This window comes from Carcharodon carcharias, chromosome 10 (genome assembly GCF_017639515.1).
Source record: "Carcharodon carcharias isolate sCarCar2 chromosome 10, sCarCar2.pri, whole genome shotgun sequence".
In the NCBI taxonomy this organism is placed as follows: Eukaryota; Metazoa; Chordata; class Chondrichthyes; order Lamniformes; family Lamnidae; genus Carcharodon; species Carcharodon carcharias.
In genome coordinates, this window is record NC_054476.1 from 72,739,815 (window position 1) to 72,755,884 (window position 16,070).

Here is a 16,070-nt window from a genome sequence, read left to right on the forward strand (position 1 = left end):
AAGAGAAATTATTTTAATTCAGGCAGTTGCTCGAATCTGAAAAGCTCTAACTGAAAAGATGATTTATTCCATAAATAATTTTAAATGGGTGTTTGACCAGTACTTGAGGGGTAGGAATGCAGAGGGTTACAAACAAAATGCGCAGATGTGGGCCTGAGTACCAGTGTTCTTTCAAAGAGCTAGTACAGACACATTGGGCCCAATGGCCTCTGTCATGCTGCAAGTTTCTATATTTTTATGATACGATCATATGGCATCTCTAGGGCAGCTTTTGCACAAATTGTAAGTTCTCAGAAGCACTAGAAACATCTTTAGGAAAATGCATAAAACACCCCTAATTCCTTGCAGAAAGAAGTGCCATATATCCACTGAGAAGAGCCAACAAACTCTCTGAACAGAGAAGCAAAGTCTAGGCTAGGGAATCTGACAGTAATTGAATAAAGAGCTGGTGAATAATTCAACAAGAGCAATGGTTTCACCCCTGGGTTTAATTCCCCTCTACCACACACACAACACACATCAGTCACTTGTGAGGCTTGCATTTGGCTTTTCATTCTGAAAACTGCCCACTGGCCATTCAAATCAAATTCACCTGCACATTATTAAACTGTGCAAAATATGTATTTTCTTCTGGAAGAGAGGTGATCTGTGAAAATAGTTAGTTTCCTTTATTAATTTAGTTTAGGCTCACACTTCTGAACAGGTGCCCTTGAGGCAGCAGTTAAACTCATTCAAAAAGGGGTCATAAAGAGATAGAGCTAAGGGTTTACAAATTTACATTTCTCTCAAACCCCATAGAGTCATTTATCTTTTACATATTCAGGACCTTAAGGCTCCATGATACCAATTAGCTGAAGCAGTGATGCATTAAGATGGTCCCACTCCTGGAATGGACTTAAAGTTCAGGTTTCTGTAGACATACCAGTGGGTTTTTTTTTGCAGCAGCCGTTTTGAAATTACTTGCACTCTCAAAGCCCTTTCAGCTCGATGCTCTTTACTCTGAAACAAGTAAACACTGCCCACCGCTGCAATCTGTTTGACCAGAATTATTTATTTCGTAAAAGCTCAGGTGAAATAAGTTATTTTTTAAATTTGTTAAATCTAGATAAAGGAACATGGTCAGTAGGGAGGGATGACATTATGGCTGAACAGAGAAGATTAGAAGATTAAATAAATTCTGAATTAGTAATTAACTGACACCAAACTTGAATTATTTTTTAAATCTGTTATTTGTAGAAGCAAAGTTAAGACTGGTGAAAGTAGGGCGTGCCATAAATTTCAGATCCTGGGCAAAATTGAGATTGAGTAAATCCTGATTTCAATGCAGTGCGGAAATGTGGACAAGGAGCATGGGGAAGAGGATTTGAAGCTTTGGAGCTACTAGAGAAGGAAACTAGTTCAGAGGGGCACAGTGCAAATGTTGATAAAATAGTGATAACAAAGTTTGTAAGAAAGATAACAAAGTAAACAAGGCAGCGCTTCAGAAGAAGTAATGAATGTTTGGTTACTTTGATCTGAGGGATTGAGGCTCTTTCTGATTCCGTGAAGCCTGTTCATCCGCCGATCTCTGGTAACCAGAATGCTGTTCCCAGTACCATTGGAGAAGCTGTTGTGCGTGGCTCACAGACTGCAAGCCCTCATGGGAGTAGCATGGTGCAGCACACAATTGGTCCTTCCAGACACTTTGACCTTTGCAGGACCAGGCTGCTAAGAAACCCATGACACAAGTCAACCTATTGCATGCCCATCCCAGAATATGGGGGCCTTGAGAGAAGGGCCCATTTTAAGAGGCTCATAATACTTTGCAATAGCCTTCAATATTACATAGACAAGGCCTTCAGTTAGCTTGTAGAAGCCCAGGAACAGAGCACAGAGAAACTTGCATGGTCACAAGGGATGTACATGGTTAGAGAGCCAAACTACATATTTCGTAAAAAAATGTTGTAACAAGTCAGTGGAATATTTGATATCAGGACTGTTTGGTGGGTTTTTTTTGGCACGACTATTGAGGTCCAATAATGTTCTGCTGGTATGGCGTAAGATTAGGATGCAGTGGTTGGCTGTGAGAATTAGGGATGTTAAAGGATCATTGAGAGTATGGTAAAAGGAGACAGATCATTGAAGGGCTGAAAGTTCCAAGTTGATCTGTGAAGATATACAGAATGAATCTGTCTCTCAGGTGTCCATCACATGTTTTCACTGCATCTACTTCCTGTTCCTTTAGAACATGGGCTGGCCTACAGCATCAGCAGTGTTGTCAACAAGCTCCATGGCATCATATGGGACATTTACCGTCAGTCCTTTTGTGGTAATAAAGATATCAACCACACAACGGTTCAGGAGATGCACATACTGTAAGGCATCCCCTTACCTATCCAGATACTGGAACCTTCCTTTGAGAATCCCAATTGCTTGCTCACATTGGCCCATGTCTTGCAGTCAGTGGTGAAGCTGAGGTGTACATCACTGACTGTGTTTAAAACTATGTGCCTCAACTTTCTCATTAGTGCGATGGGAACTTGTTCTCCCAGCTGCAGTATGGATCTTTCACTGAGGTGATTGGGGAGGCCTAGTTGAGTGGCCCAATCCAGATGAAGCCACACTCTTTTGACATCACAAGCTGAAGGCACACCACCTGAGGTCTGTCTTCAGCTCAGTGACAGGCTCTGAATTATGGCCCATTTACAGACGCTTGGTGAGTGTTTTTTTTCAATAGTTTTCAAGCTCCCACCCTCCCCATATGCAGTTCTGCACCACCCCAGCTCCCCCCACCCCACCACTTCCAGATCCCCTGCACCCCATCACCTCCAGCTAACCCCCCCCATCCTGTCACCCCCAGCAATCTCCCAATGCTGTCATCCCCAGCTCCCCCCCATCCTATTACCCCCAGGTCTCCCTCCACTCCATCACTCCCAGCTTCTCCTCCACCCCATAACTCCCAGCTCCCCGACCCCATCACCTCCAGCTTCCCCTGCAGCCCATCGCTGCCAGCTCCCTACCCACCCAGTCATCCCCAGCTCCCCCACCACCTCCAGCTCCCTACCTCCAACTACAGCCTCACCCCTCCCACCTGGTAACCCCAGCCCTGCTCCCCCCACCCAGAACCTGTTACCATGTCTCTTCTCTTTCTCAGGTATCAGGCAGGACTGAGGAGGTGCTTGCAGTGGTGGGGGGTGCAGGGACTTCGTGAGTGCAGCTACAGTTGCAGGGGATGGGGGAATGGATGCAGCAGAGCTGGGGGTGCAGGGTGGGCAGGTCAGGGTTGCTGGGGGAAGGAGGGGGCTCGGGCTGCTGGCTGTAAAGGAATGCTTTCACACTCCTGTTGATTTAAAGAGCTGCACTCCTGGGTAGGCTGTATGCCTGCTGGAAGAAGACCTACATATTGATGTAACTAAGGCAATCAGCCCAGGTTTTCATGCTGACAGTTCCCAGTGGGCTCAATCTGGCACATCACAACATCCAGATCTGAGCATAAGCGGGGTCCCCGGAAGTTGCTGTGCTGTTGTGGCTCTCAATAATGATGAATTTCTCAATGTTCATCGCTATTGAGACCAGAAGATCCAGGTCATTAGATGCTTTGTCTTCATATGTCTTTCATTGTGGTGTTCCTCTTCAGGACTGTTGAGCCTATGAAGTGGTGCCATGGGAGTAGTGAGTATCCCATTTTACACAGCTGCCACTTTGACCCTTGCCTTCAATGTTGAATAGAGCTGAAGCGTGGGACTAGCAGAGTACGAAAGCATCATGACAGCTCCCTGCATGTTGCCGCATGTGGAAGATGCTAAGCCTGTTATGGCAAAGGAGCTGCCGTTTTAGAGAATGGCAGATTCCTAGAACAAGGCTCCTGGGAAATTGCTTGGAAAGTGCACCTGGGTGTACAGGGATAGATAATGCTGAGATAATCTGGGCATTAATCAGTCTTCTCCTTCTGTTGTTCCTCATCCTCCAGTATATGGATCCTGTAAGAGTGGGATTCTCGTTGGGAAGTCAATTCTGTAGCCCTTAGGTTCTAGTTCACTTATTGCCCAAAATGCCTTAAGAATAATGCAGAAAATAAGGGGAAGCTTTCTGAATACAAGAGGAATACCGTATCTTTGGGGCCTATATTTCTAATTAATTTAATTATTGAGCTTACAAATAGCATTCCATTCCTTGACAGAATGTACATTTTATGATCTGATTACAAATATTCAAATTTTCCAAATTTCTCCTCGGTATTAACATTGATTAAAATGACATCTAGTACTGCAATCGGCTGGCAAATGGTCATCTCACTTTGAAAGCCTATGTTCAAATCCAGCACAGGCTGAAGGAATGAAGTATTTTTTCTCCAAAGGATCTTGCGTAAAATTGGTTTGGGCAGACTCAATCAAGTTTCTAAATGTTGCTCAAAATTGGGGCTACATGAGAGAGAGAGAGAGAGATCACAGGATAGCTGGCTTGTAGAAAAAAGCAATTTTCTGACATTGGGCAGATTAAAGGATTTGTTACTGTGATCTAGCAAACAGATTATTCAGATATAGGTATAAAGAGAGTGTTTTAGGTGAAAGAGGGGAGAGAATGATGGAAAGAGAGGGGGAGAAATAGCAAGGAGAACAACGTGAAAGGTCTATGTTAACTATGTACCGTCATCCTCACTCCATTTTTGGAGGTTAGCCTATTTCCCAACACCCTGCCTTTCTCCCTTATCACTAACCCTTGAAGTGAATTCCACAGCCTCACGACTCTGTGTGCAGTATTTTCTCTTGTTCTCTGTTTGAAATTTTACATTTAATTTGTGTCTTGGCCCTTCATTCTAGGTCACTTTAATGGAAAGTCTGCTTCTATCTATATTGTCCTACAATTTTCGTAATTTTAAACACTTCTAACGTGTTGCACTATAATCAGCAATGTTCCAATGAAAAAGAAGTCCTTTAGTCTTATTTGTATTTTTTCATACCAGGCAGCAGCCTAGTAAATCTGCCTAAAAGCCTCAATATTCTTCCTATAGAATGGAGCCTAATACTGCACATAGTATTCTAACTGAGGCCTTACTAAAATTTATCTAAGCTTATCATTACCTCGAGTCTTTAATGCTCTATACTTTGAGATGAAACTTAGATGTCTACTCGATTTTTTTAAACACTTGACATGCTGCCTTTGACATCCAGCGAAGTTGCACCCACAAGTGATCTTCTACATCACTCATTCTACTTCAATTCAGAGTATTACTGCATTCTTTTTACCAAAATGCATCACCTCACACTTACTGAATTCTATCTGCCACTTTATAGCTCATTCCTCCATTTTATCAATAATCCTTCTACAGTTTCATTTTGTCTTCTAAAGAATTAACTGTACTTCATATTTTGGTATTATCTGTACATTTTAATGCTGTCTCCTCTAGGTCTAAATCCAAATCATTGATGCGCCCAATGAACAGAAGTGGTCCCAGAACTGAACCTGTATCTACTTCCAATCACCCTGGAAACGTGCCAAAACACCTGTTTCAATTTCTTCCTTCTACCCAATGTCTTAATTCCATTTGCTATCCTCCGCATGGCATACCCCTGAATTTTCATATAGACTGAAAGGTCTTATCATGACATAGGAGTATTGCAATATTATAGGTGTTTCCAAGCCCCACAGAATTCAAAGTGTTCAGAAAATTTATCTTCAAGTTAGGGTGGGATTTAAATGACAAGAAACAAACAAAAAAAGCATTAAAAAGCAATAATCAGGGAAACTAGCAGGTGGTTTTTTTGAAAGTACACGGGGTAATAATTGGCTTCAGAGTATTAATTCCCTTGTTACTAATGACTTGATTTATTTTCTCATTGATGCATCTGGGAAGAGGATTTTAAATTGGAAATTGGCTCAATGTGCTCATCTTTTTATGACTGCAATTATTATGTTATGTCTATTTTTAATGTTCCTCTTTTTAGGTGGTGTGATGGTGGGAAGAAAGCTACTAGACAACAACTCCGTAAATTGTTGAATACCAATTAAACGTATAACATGTGCAGTGGAAGATGGTGAATTGCTCCACTCCCTGTACTGACAGCACACACAACCTCTTAATCACTCAAAACTGTGCAGAAGAAAAATAGGATGCATCACATTAGTCCTAGCATTACCTGATTAATTCACAGCAACCACTGTGGCTGAAAGCAATAGTGACTTAAATTAAAAAGTGCTTAGGACATATGCCCATAAATAAATGCAAAGAAAGGTTTGGCAAATGCTTTTTCTCAAAGCAACGTGGATAAATTTAACCCCCAAAAATCAGGTGAATTTGGGTCAGGTGAGAAGTAAAAATGTGAAAAATTTCAGGTAGGATACAAACCTGCTTCAAACCCATCCACTTCCATTTTTAATGGAGGAAGGACAAGGGCATGGTAATGAATCTGCTCCCAAGGACAGATAGGCTGTTGAATTCTTTTAAAGAGTTTGCATGCCTTCATTTTAACAGAGTTTCTATGTTTAACATGCGTTGTCCAGGTTTTCTGGGCCTCAGGAAACCCGGTAGGTAAAAGGAGGAGAGAAGGGCTGGATCAATAAGGCAACTGCTTTTTTAGCACTACTTACGGGCCAAGAGAAGCAGAAGAGTTTCCTTCAGATTCAACGAGCTTATCCTGTAATCACACCACCTCACTTTCACGAACTGACCCCTCATCATCAACCATCCCCAGATCTCTCCCCTTGAACTCCACATCACTTACTCCCTGGCTCTCCCCCTGAAAACCACCAAATCCTCACCCATGACCTCTCCTGGTTAACCTACCTCCACAAACTGTCAGTTTTCCTGACACACCCCACGGCCGTCCCTAATCCCGCTGCAAAGTTTCCCCCTACCATTTCTGCTCCTCGGCTGCACCCTTTTCCAAAGTCTTCCTCACCTGACAGGCAGCCAAGCCTGTTAATCATGCTGGCTTTCGGCTGGGGAACCTGGGGGATAAAAGTCACATGCATCCTGGAGTTAAAACTCCATGGCATTTAGGGAAACCTACACTTCTGGGGTTCTCAACAATAATCCCAGTGTCCACCCTAGTGTGAAACTCTGCCCCAGTAAATATTGGGGGCAAAGTCTCTTTAAAAAAATAAAAATCATGGGCAGAGGTGTATGACAGATAGGATGGAGAAGAAAGGGTGTTAGCGCATAGAGCTTGCAGAACAACAGAGTTGCTGAACAGATGACAATGGCAGAGTGTGGGCTGAGGTGAGTGGTAACTGGAAACACAGGGCAGGCAGAACTTGTGACAGTGACAGATGCACAGAGCAAGCAGAGAGTGGGAAGAATAACAAATACACAGCGTAGAACAAAGTGGAGACAAGTGTACTGTATTAATATTTAAGAGCTAGTCTATAAAAGGTTGTTAAATATGACCAACTCCTCAATCCCTGGAGCGTGATTGCTGCTATCTTGAATGGCAAAGCTATTTGGTTTCTTACAATGGAATAAATAAGTAAAATAAGAGCTCAGTATTCGCCTCATCCAATGCATTCTTAGGGGGAGGAAAATATTTACAGCTACTCATATGTTTAGATACCCATTAACCATTCCAACTTACATCCTCTGCTGGAAGCCCAGGAACAAAGATCCTAACTGTCCCTGAGAGGCAGCTCAATGTTTCAGAGAAAATAACATTGATTTCATACTTGGTTTATGTACTTGCACTGAAACCAGTAAATGCTGAAAATGTGCACCATTCTGAGATGATTTGGATGGGCACCACATGAAATATTTTTCTTTCTGATCTAGGTGGACCTGTTGTGCATTGCCAGCGTTTTATGTGAAATTTACAGCATTCACATCGTCACCTTTCATCCTTTCTTTTCTCATTGCCGTTTGCCATATAACACAAAGGCAAATGCTACAGTAGGGTTCCGATAAACATCCTGATAAGGGTCTGGGGACCTTTGAGTAGAGCCATTGTTATTAACTGGTAATGTTGATGGTCATCAAAATCTACCTAGAGCTTAGGCACCAAGAATTCCATGTAAAAGGAATTGAATTGGGAAAAAAAGGAATTGGACATATTTACCTGTGTACAGAGAAATGTGCGGTGAATCGATAATTTCAAACTTCACTCCAGGGAGAAATGGCCGCCACTAGAAAAAAAACAAATAACAGTGAGCAGGTGGCTGCTGAGAGATATTCTCCAGCGTGTCAATCATGAAGTTGGATTCCAGATGTTAACGCAAATAATGATAGTGGAGAACATACAAATTAAATCTCTCTACAGAAGAAGTCAAGAAGCATTTTTTCATTTAAAGAAAGCTTTCATCATTCTTTAATATTGAATTTGTACATTTGTACTCTGCAGTGTAATTGGCATGTACTTTCTTTTCACGCAATAATTCCTCTTTTGTCCCTTTCATCTAGACTCATCCTGGGATTAGATAACTTGCAGAAGACCTTTGTTATCTCGTCCCAGTGGCCATTTTTCATGCATGACCTTAGACTGGCTGCACTATTAACCTGTGCAGAATCCAACGTTACCTCAACTCTGTCCTCATCCAATATTCAGCTACATGCACTTTCTAATAGGAGTTCAGAGGATAAATGTCACTGTTTTGTTGTGTGGTTGGGGTCTAGATGGGGGTTTTGGGGGTTGTCTATTCTCCCAAAGAATGCTGCTTGAGTCAGTAGTTTCTTAAAATCATTACTCTTTACTCACAGCAAGTATTTACACATTTGGACCTCTACGTGAGGTTGGAGCTTCACCTCATGTATGCTTCTGATGTTAACCCTTTACTCTACATCTCCCCCAAGTCTTTATCCCTATCATATTTGCATCCTCCGACATCATCCCACTAAAGTCTCAGACTTAGTCTCTGAGGCACCTTGACCAATCTCCTTGATTTGTTTCTGATCTCCTTTTGAAGTTGATGATATTCTATACTCTCTTCTGTTAGTGTGAATGTTTTTCTACTGGGTGGCTCCAGAGCTTGTAGTAAGTTTTTCTTCCTGTTTATCAGGATCTGAGTAGTGAGCACACGTTATTGGGGTTCTCTCCAAGAATATTAATGTGCTGCGCTTTCTCCTTATGATACCATGGTCTGTCTCAATCCTGTATGATCTTGGTTGTGGAGTTTTTTTAATGATTGTACCTTCCCTCTGTTGGTCCAGACCCATAAACTCTTCCCAGGCTTCAGCATTGGTAACTCATGTGCTCCTTGCCTGTGGTTAAAGTTCTAAGCCTGGTTGCTTCTCGTTCATCCTCACGTTGTTTTACCCTCGTGTGGTCGGTCGTGGTGATATTTGGTCTGAGGGTTTTTGTTTCTGGCTGCTTAAGGCACAAGTAAGACAGATGGAAATAATTTCTTCTACAGAATGAGTAATATCTGGCCACCAGACTTGATTGCCTCCATTACTCTTTATATTACTATTACACTCCTTCCCTGCGAATGAATGCTGATTCTGTTTCCTGAGTTCTGTTTGCCTCACAATCTGCACTGATTTCACTAATGATGAATACTCTCTTATCTGTGACAGATCTGAGAATGCTTCATCTCGGACCCCGACTACGATTCCGCCGCAAATCAGCTCACCCCTTAACATTCCATGATCAAAATTCCCTGCCAGCCTAGAGAGTTGGTGATGAATAAATCCATGCTTTCACCTGGTCTTTGCTTCCTTTTATTAAAATTAACACCTTACAATTATTAAATTTCAATGGACCCTGATATAAGAGTTGAAAGCTTGCAGGACGTCTTCAGAATAAGTTGAAGCCTCATCAACTCCCTGCCTTGCTATCACATCATCAGTGATACATCCAACTGCTCAGTGTACTGACCTGGTCTCTTTGATTCTTTTTTTGCGTAATCCTGAAGCAGTCTATATCTTATGAATCTTTTTCTCCAGGTGTCCTAGGCTGGGCCTGTTGTGAGCCGTCTGCACTCCGAAATGGTTCTAAGTGGTAGTGTGGATTCCGTGCTTCCGCTAAGCCCTGGAATTGTTCCTGCTTCTGTGCTGCTGCTTGCTGCTTTGGGCCTGTGCTCACTGCTGCCCAGTCTACAGGTCCGTGTCTCAGCTTGCATCTGTTATGCCCAAAATGTTCCGACGTCTTGGTGAGTCTTAATTTTTTTTTTCTTTTGTCCTTCCTTTGAAGATCTCTTTTCTTGCCAGCCCTTCTATTTAAGGTCTGCTGGGTCTTTTATTTGCTGTTTCGTTCTGTAGTTGGGTTCCAGGTGGGGGGTTTTGGGGATTTTCTATTCTCCTAATGTATGCTGCTCAAGTCTGTAGTTTCTCAAAACCATTACTCTTTATGTCCAACAAATATTTACACAGTTGGATCTCTACAAGAGGCTGAAGCTTCTCCTCCTTCCATATCTCTCTTCTCTGTCATGTGATCTGACATGATTATTAAATCAGCATCATGTATGTCTCTTATGTTAACCCTTTACTCTACAATCAGGAGTGAGAACCTTGGCTTGGGCACAGGAACCAATTAGAACTGGCTGAGATCACCCACTCAGTCCATGACCAGAAATCTGATTAGCAATCAAAACCCCGAACACATTAGTTCATTAATTTAATCAAATTAACAACACGCACTCACCCTCCAGAATGAAATATTAGCAAGTTTAGGAATCAGATCTCCATAGGTCTCACACCACACTGATAAAATCACTAAATTGGCTCTGTTTATTTTGTTGAGCTAGGAAATCTGCAAGAATCATTACAATTTGGAGGATTTATTTTGCAAGTAAACTCAAAGAACCACAAATAGACTACAATCCAAATAAATAATGATCACATTTATATGGCATTTCATCACATTAAAACATCCCAAAGTGCTTCAAGCATAGATTTACTTTTGAAGTGTAGTAACTACTAGATAAATGCAGCAATAATAACATCAGGATCCCACTAACAACAATGAGATAAATTGATGGTGTTAGTTGAGGGAGGAATGTGTTCAGACCACTGGGTGAACTGCCCCAACCCCCACCCATTGCTCTTTTTTGCAGAGTGCCATGAGATCTTTAATGAGTTCTTGGACCACCAGGATATTAAAACTGGGCCTCGGTTCAATGTTTCAATTGAAAAAACTACAATTTTGTACTTTGTCACTCTAGTTTATTTGTTCCGGTTCTGCAACCCACAATCTTCTTAGCAAGAGGAAAGAGTTCTAACTCACCTAAGCTGAGACGCTCCATTTGTGAAGTTGGCAACAATATCACCAAAGCTTCTGTTGAAATGACTAGAAAAGTTAACTCTGTTTCTCTCCAGGGTGCTGCCTGATCTGCTGCGATTTTGCCTATTTGACATATTGGCCCCCCAACACCAGTCAGGCTGTTAATTGGCAGGGGGCGGACCTTCCAGCCCCACTGGGGAGGAAGGGCCCACCTCCAATCAAATGGCCAGCACTTCCCTGGTCCAAACAGGAGTGGAGGTCACCACTGGGACTGCAGTGAGAGTCCTAGGGGGAAGTGAGCTGCAATGGAACTGGAATTGAAAGTAAGTCTGAGGTCTCATTGGGGCCAGGCTGGCAGGCCTAGGGAGGCGACTAATGGAGGTGGGGGACTGGGATAGACAGGGCAGGGTGGGAGGAGGGGAAACACAGGGGCAGGGAAAAATTGGGGGATGTCCTCTGATGGGCACAGAGGATCCAAAAAGGCACCCCCCCTCCCCCATTAACCTCCATCCCCCTCCTCCCCAGCCTTGTCTGGTCATCAGACCACCCAGTGAAACATGGAGGGCTGGACAGTTGGTGTTGGCCTCCCACTGCCATAGGTAAAATCCCAGAGACAGTGGGAGGAGGCTGCCAAGTAACGATTAATCAGGCCTCCCCTGCTGCTGGTAAAATAATGGTGGGGAAGAGTGGGTAAATATAGAAACTATGGGCGGGAGTAGGCCATTCAGCCCTTCAAGCCTGCTCTGCCATTCATTATGATCATGGCTGATCATCCAACTCAATAGCCTGCTCCCAGTCTCCACATACCCTTTGATCCTTTTTGCCCCAAGAGCTATATCTAACTCCTTCTTGAAAACATACAACATTTTGGCCTCAACTAATTTCTGTGGTAGCGAATTCCACAGGCTCACCACTCTCTGGGTGAAGGAATTTCTCCTCATCTCAGTCCTAAATGGTCTACCTCATATCCTCAGACTGTGACCCCTAGTTCTGGACTACCCGTCTATCAGGAATATCCTTCCTGCATCTACCCTGTCTGGTCCTGTTAGAATTATATAGGTCCCCCCTCATTCTTCTGAACTCCAGCGAATATAATCCTAACCGAGTCAATCTCTCGTCATATGTCAGTCCCGCCATCCCAGAAATCAGTCTGGTAAACCTTCACTGCACTCCCTCTATAGCAAGAGCATCCTTCCTCAGATAAGGAGACCAAAACTGTACAGAATATTCCAGGTGTGGTCTCACCATGGCCCTCTATAATTGCAGCAAGACATTCCTGTTCCTGTACTCGAATCCTGTCACTATGAAGGCCAACATATCATTTGCCTTCTTTACCGCCTGTTGTATCTGCATGCTTACCTTCAGCGACTGGTGTACAAGGACACCCAGGTCTTGTTGAACATTCCCCTCTCTCAATTTATAGCCATTCAGATAATAATCTGCCTTCCTACTTTTGCTACCAAAGTGGATAACCTCACATTTATCCATATTATACTGCATCTGCCATGCATTTGCCCACTCACTCAGCTTGTCCAAATCACACTGAAGCATCTCTGCAACCTCCTCACAGCTCACCCTCCCACCCAGCTTTGTGTCATCTGCAAGTCTGGAGATATTACATTTAGTTCCCTCATCTAAATCATTAATATATATTGTGAAAAGCTGGGGTCCCACCACCGATCCCTGTGGTACCCCATTAGTTACTGCCTGCCATTCGGAAAAAGACCCATTTATTCCTACTCTTTGTTTCCTGTCTGCCAACCAGTTTTCTATCCATCTTAATACACTGCCCCCAATTCCATGTGCTTTAATTTTACACGCTAATCTCTTATGTGGGACTTTGTTGAAAGCCTTCTGAAAGTCCAAATAAACCACATCCATTGGCTGCCCCTCATCAACTCTACTAGTTATACCCTCAAAAAGTTCCAGTAGATTTGATTTCCCTTTCGTAAATCCATGCTGACTCTGACCAATTCTGCCACTGTTTTCCAAGTGCTCAGCTATTAAATCTTTTATAATGGACTCTAGAATTTTCCCCATTACCGATACATGCAAGGGAACGGTGCCCATGTCACGGTACCTAATTTTTATGACCTCCCCCAACCTGCCAACTTGCCTGGGGGGTGCTGTAAAATTCAAACCATTGGTCGGAAATTTCCAGCCCCTTTGAGGTCGGGCATCATGGCGGGCTGGTGGTGGGGGGAGCAATATTGGTTTCACGCTGGTGTGAAAGCATAGCAGGATCATCTGATGCTGTCTGCCATGGCAGAACGCCAATCCCACTGGAGGCCAGCATGAACCTGATCTGCATCCCGGTAATGGGATGCAAAGTAAGGCCCAACCAGAATCGTTCCCCTATGCAAGACTTACCATTATGCTGGTGAGAAAACACGCCGGCCCAGAACATGTCTGGCGATGTGTGATGTGCAGAAATTGGGACTTACCGTTAGGGCCCCGCTCAGATTGCGGATAGCTGAGGAGCAGAAGATGCTGAAGCCCTACAGCTACCGGAGCCTGGAGGAACACGTGCATCACATGCTGGGTGGATCCTCATGGCCACGGCTCCAACACGAAATAGCTCACGGAAGGTGGGAGGTCTCTGTTGATGTCTCAGGCCTGCTTCGGAACATCACGGTCTTGGCCATGGGCTGCTATGGGTGATCAGCGATGAAGGGGAGAGGAGGTCCAGCTATGGGTGGGAGAGGAAGGTGTACTGCGGGGTGGGTTGGGAGAGGAAGGTCTAGGTGTGAATGGGAGAGGAAGGTATACCTGGGGAGCTGGGGGTGGGTGATGTTGGGGTTGGGTGGGGGGAACTAATGTGTTAAAGGGGGCGAGGTAGGGGCGGGGCAGGGAGGCTAAGGTATCAGGCAGAAGGAGTTGGGAGGGGGGAGTAGGGAGTTTGGAGGGGGGAAGGTGTCCAGGGGGAGGAAGCTGACCAGGGGGAGGAGGGAGTAAGGGTGGAGGAGGGAGTAAGGGATGTGGGATGTCCAGGTCAATGTGCAAGGGAGTGGTCCGTGGAGTCAATGACTGCCTTCTAGGAAGCGAACTGAGGGTGAACATGGTGGGAGGGAATGGTGAATATGAGTGGGGGCACAGTGAGCTGGAAGGGTGGGAGGGAATGGGTGCAACAGTAGCGGTAGAAGGGACGGCGTGGGTGGTTGGTGGGGTCTCGGAGGTAGGCACGGACACTGGGGGTGGGGAGGAGGAGGTCAGAGAGGTCAATGTGGATGGGGGTGGGATTCTCAGGAAGGTAGGGAATGTGCACATTCACCTGGACATCCTGGAATGACAAGGGTTCGGGTTGATAGGTGACGGTGGGGATGTGGAAGGTGATAAGGAGAGTGATTGTGATTGGGGAAAGGGCATGGGTGGCTAGGGGAGGGGAAAGGACAGGGGAGTTGATCAAAAATTTGACTATCACCATCGTTGTTGAAATCGAAAGTGAGCAGAGCCTCGCGTTGGACGGGCACAGGTGCTGCAGGGGAGTGCCTTCAAGGGGTGGATAGAGATGCAGGTCAGCTCAGGTGGACAACTGAAAGAGAACCCCAGCAGGCAGCACTGAAAATTCTCAGGACAGTAAAGTGAGTGTGATGGAGGAAGGCTCCGCATGTGTGGGAGAGTGCTTGCAAGAGACTCCAAAAGGCCCTGCCACACAAACACACTTCTCTCTCCAGAATCACTCATAGTCTGGCTGCGTGCAGCTGAACTGCTAGTGCAGGAGATGCAGTGGGAGGACACATGAAACCTTTCAATGTAGCTGAAAGACAACATTACACATTATTCAGTGAAAGTGAATATACTTTCAGATTATAAAAAGTGACAAAATGTGTTCGCCCGTGCAACCACTTGTGATCAGAATTTATTAACTTTTTGAGACGGACCACTTCTTTTAGGTGCTGCTCTGACAACTGCAGCCAGAGTGGAGACAGCCTGTGCAATGGTAGGCCCTGTTGCCTCTGATGGCTTCAGCATGCATCTTCTTGGGACAGCCAAAGTCTTGAGGGTCCTGGTTTGCGTTGGCTATCCTCCTGTGGGCCAGCTGCTCCCTCTGTGGTGACAGAGGATGAGGTTGAGGGGGTTACGGGCAAAGGGGACGCTGTGGGAGCAGACAGTCTCTGAGATTCCTGAGTGGATGACCCAGGGGTGCCCAGCTGCTGCTCCTCCTCTCCTTATGTTTCCGAAGATCCCGTCTGACTCCTTAAGGGGAAGGTGCACCTGAAGGGTCATCGAGGTGCCCCATTTCCCTTTCACAATGCCACTGCAGGAGCACACTCATGGCTACCACGATGGAGTGCAGGTCTGCACACATCTCTGCGTTCTGCTGGGCCAGGAGCTCCATGGCATCCACCATCCTCCACATGGAGACTTCCATACATGCGCACATGTGGACATTGCTTCATCAGAGAACAGACAGACACAATCCTCTGACTTGCGTGCCACTCTGTTGAAGGCTTCCAATACGCCCGCATGATGTTCTCCTGCCTTCTGCTGACTCTCCATGATGAGTTGGATTATCAGACGTTCATCATCTGACTCGGACCTCACAGATGCCTCTTCCCCAGCAATCCTCCAAATGCCATGGAGCTCGGCTGAGCCTGCCTCTTCCTGCTGCAGACACATGTCCATGCGGTGACCACCAGATTGTGGACCCGAGCCTGCTCTAGATCTAGGTCCCGCCGAGGTGTGTGTCTCTGTGCTGGTGCAGGGTGTGGGTAAGTGCTGTGATGGGTCTTCCAGGGCTGCTTATTTCCAGCTCTTCAATGGAGGAGGTGTCCTCTTGGCTGGAGGAGAGGACCTGGATGGAGCTGAGAGACTGGCTGGCTGAGGGCATCGATCGCTTGGCAAAGCTCCTTGGGAACCAAAATAGAGATAATTAGTGCATGACAGTAAAGTCAAAACAGGAGAGAGAGCACTCACAGTTGTGTTGAGAGGGGTGATGTGGTGCAG

At 45.0% G+C, this 16,070-nt stretch overlaps 1 protein-coding gene across 1 annotated transcript in view; it reads right to left on the reverse strand.

Annotated features, from left to right (window-relative positions):
• Positions 1-16,070, reverse strand: part of LOC121282846 (N-acetyl-beta-glucosaminyl-glycoprotein 4-beta-N-acetylgalactosaminyltransferase 1-like) — an 827,662-nt gene that overhangs the window by 169,294 nt on the left and 642,298 nt on the right. The window contains exon 9 of the mRNA XM_041196659.1: positions 8,025-8,091. Coding sequence (XP_041052593.1) covers positions 8,025-8,091 — 67 coding nt within the window. The remainder of the gene's footprint in view (positions 1-8,024; positions 8,092-16,070) is intronic.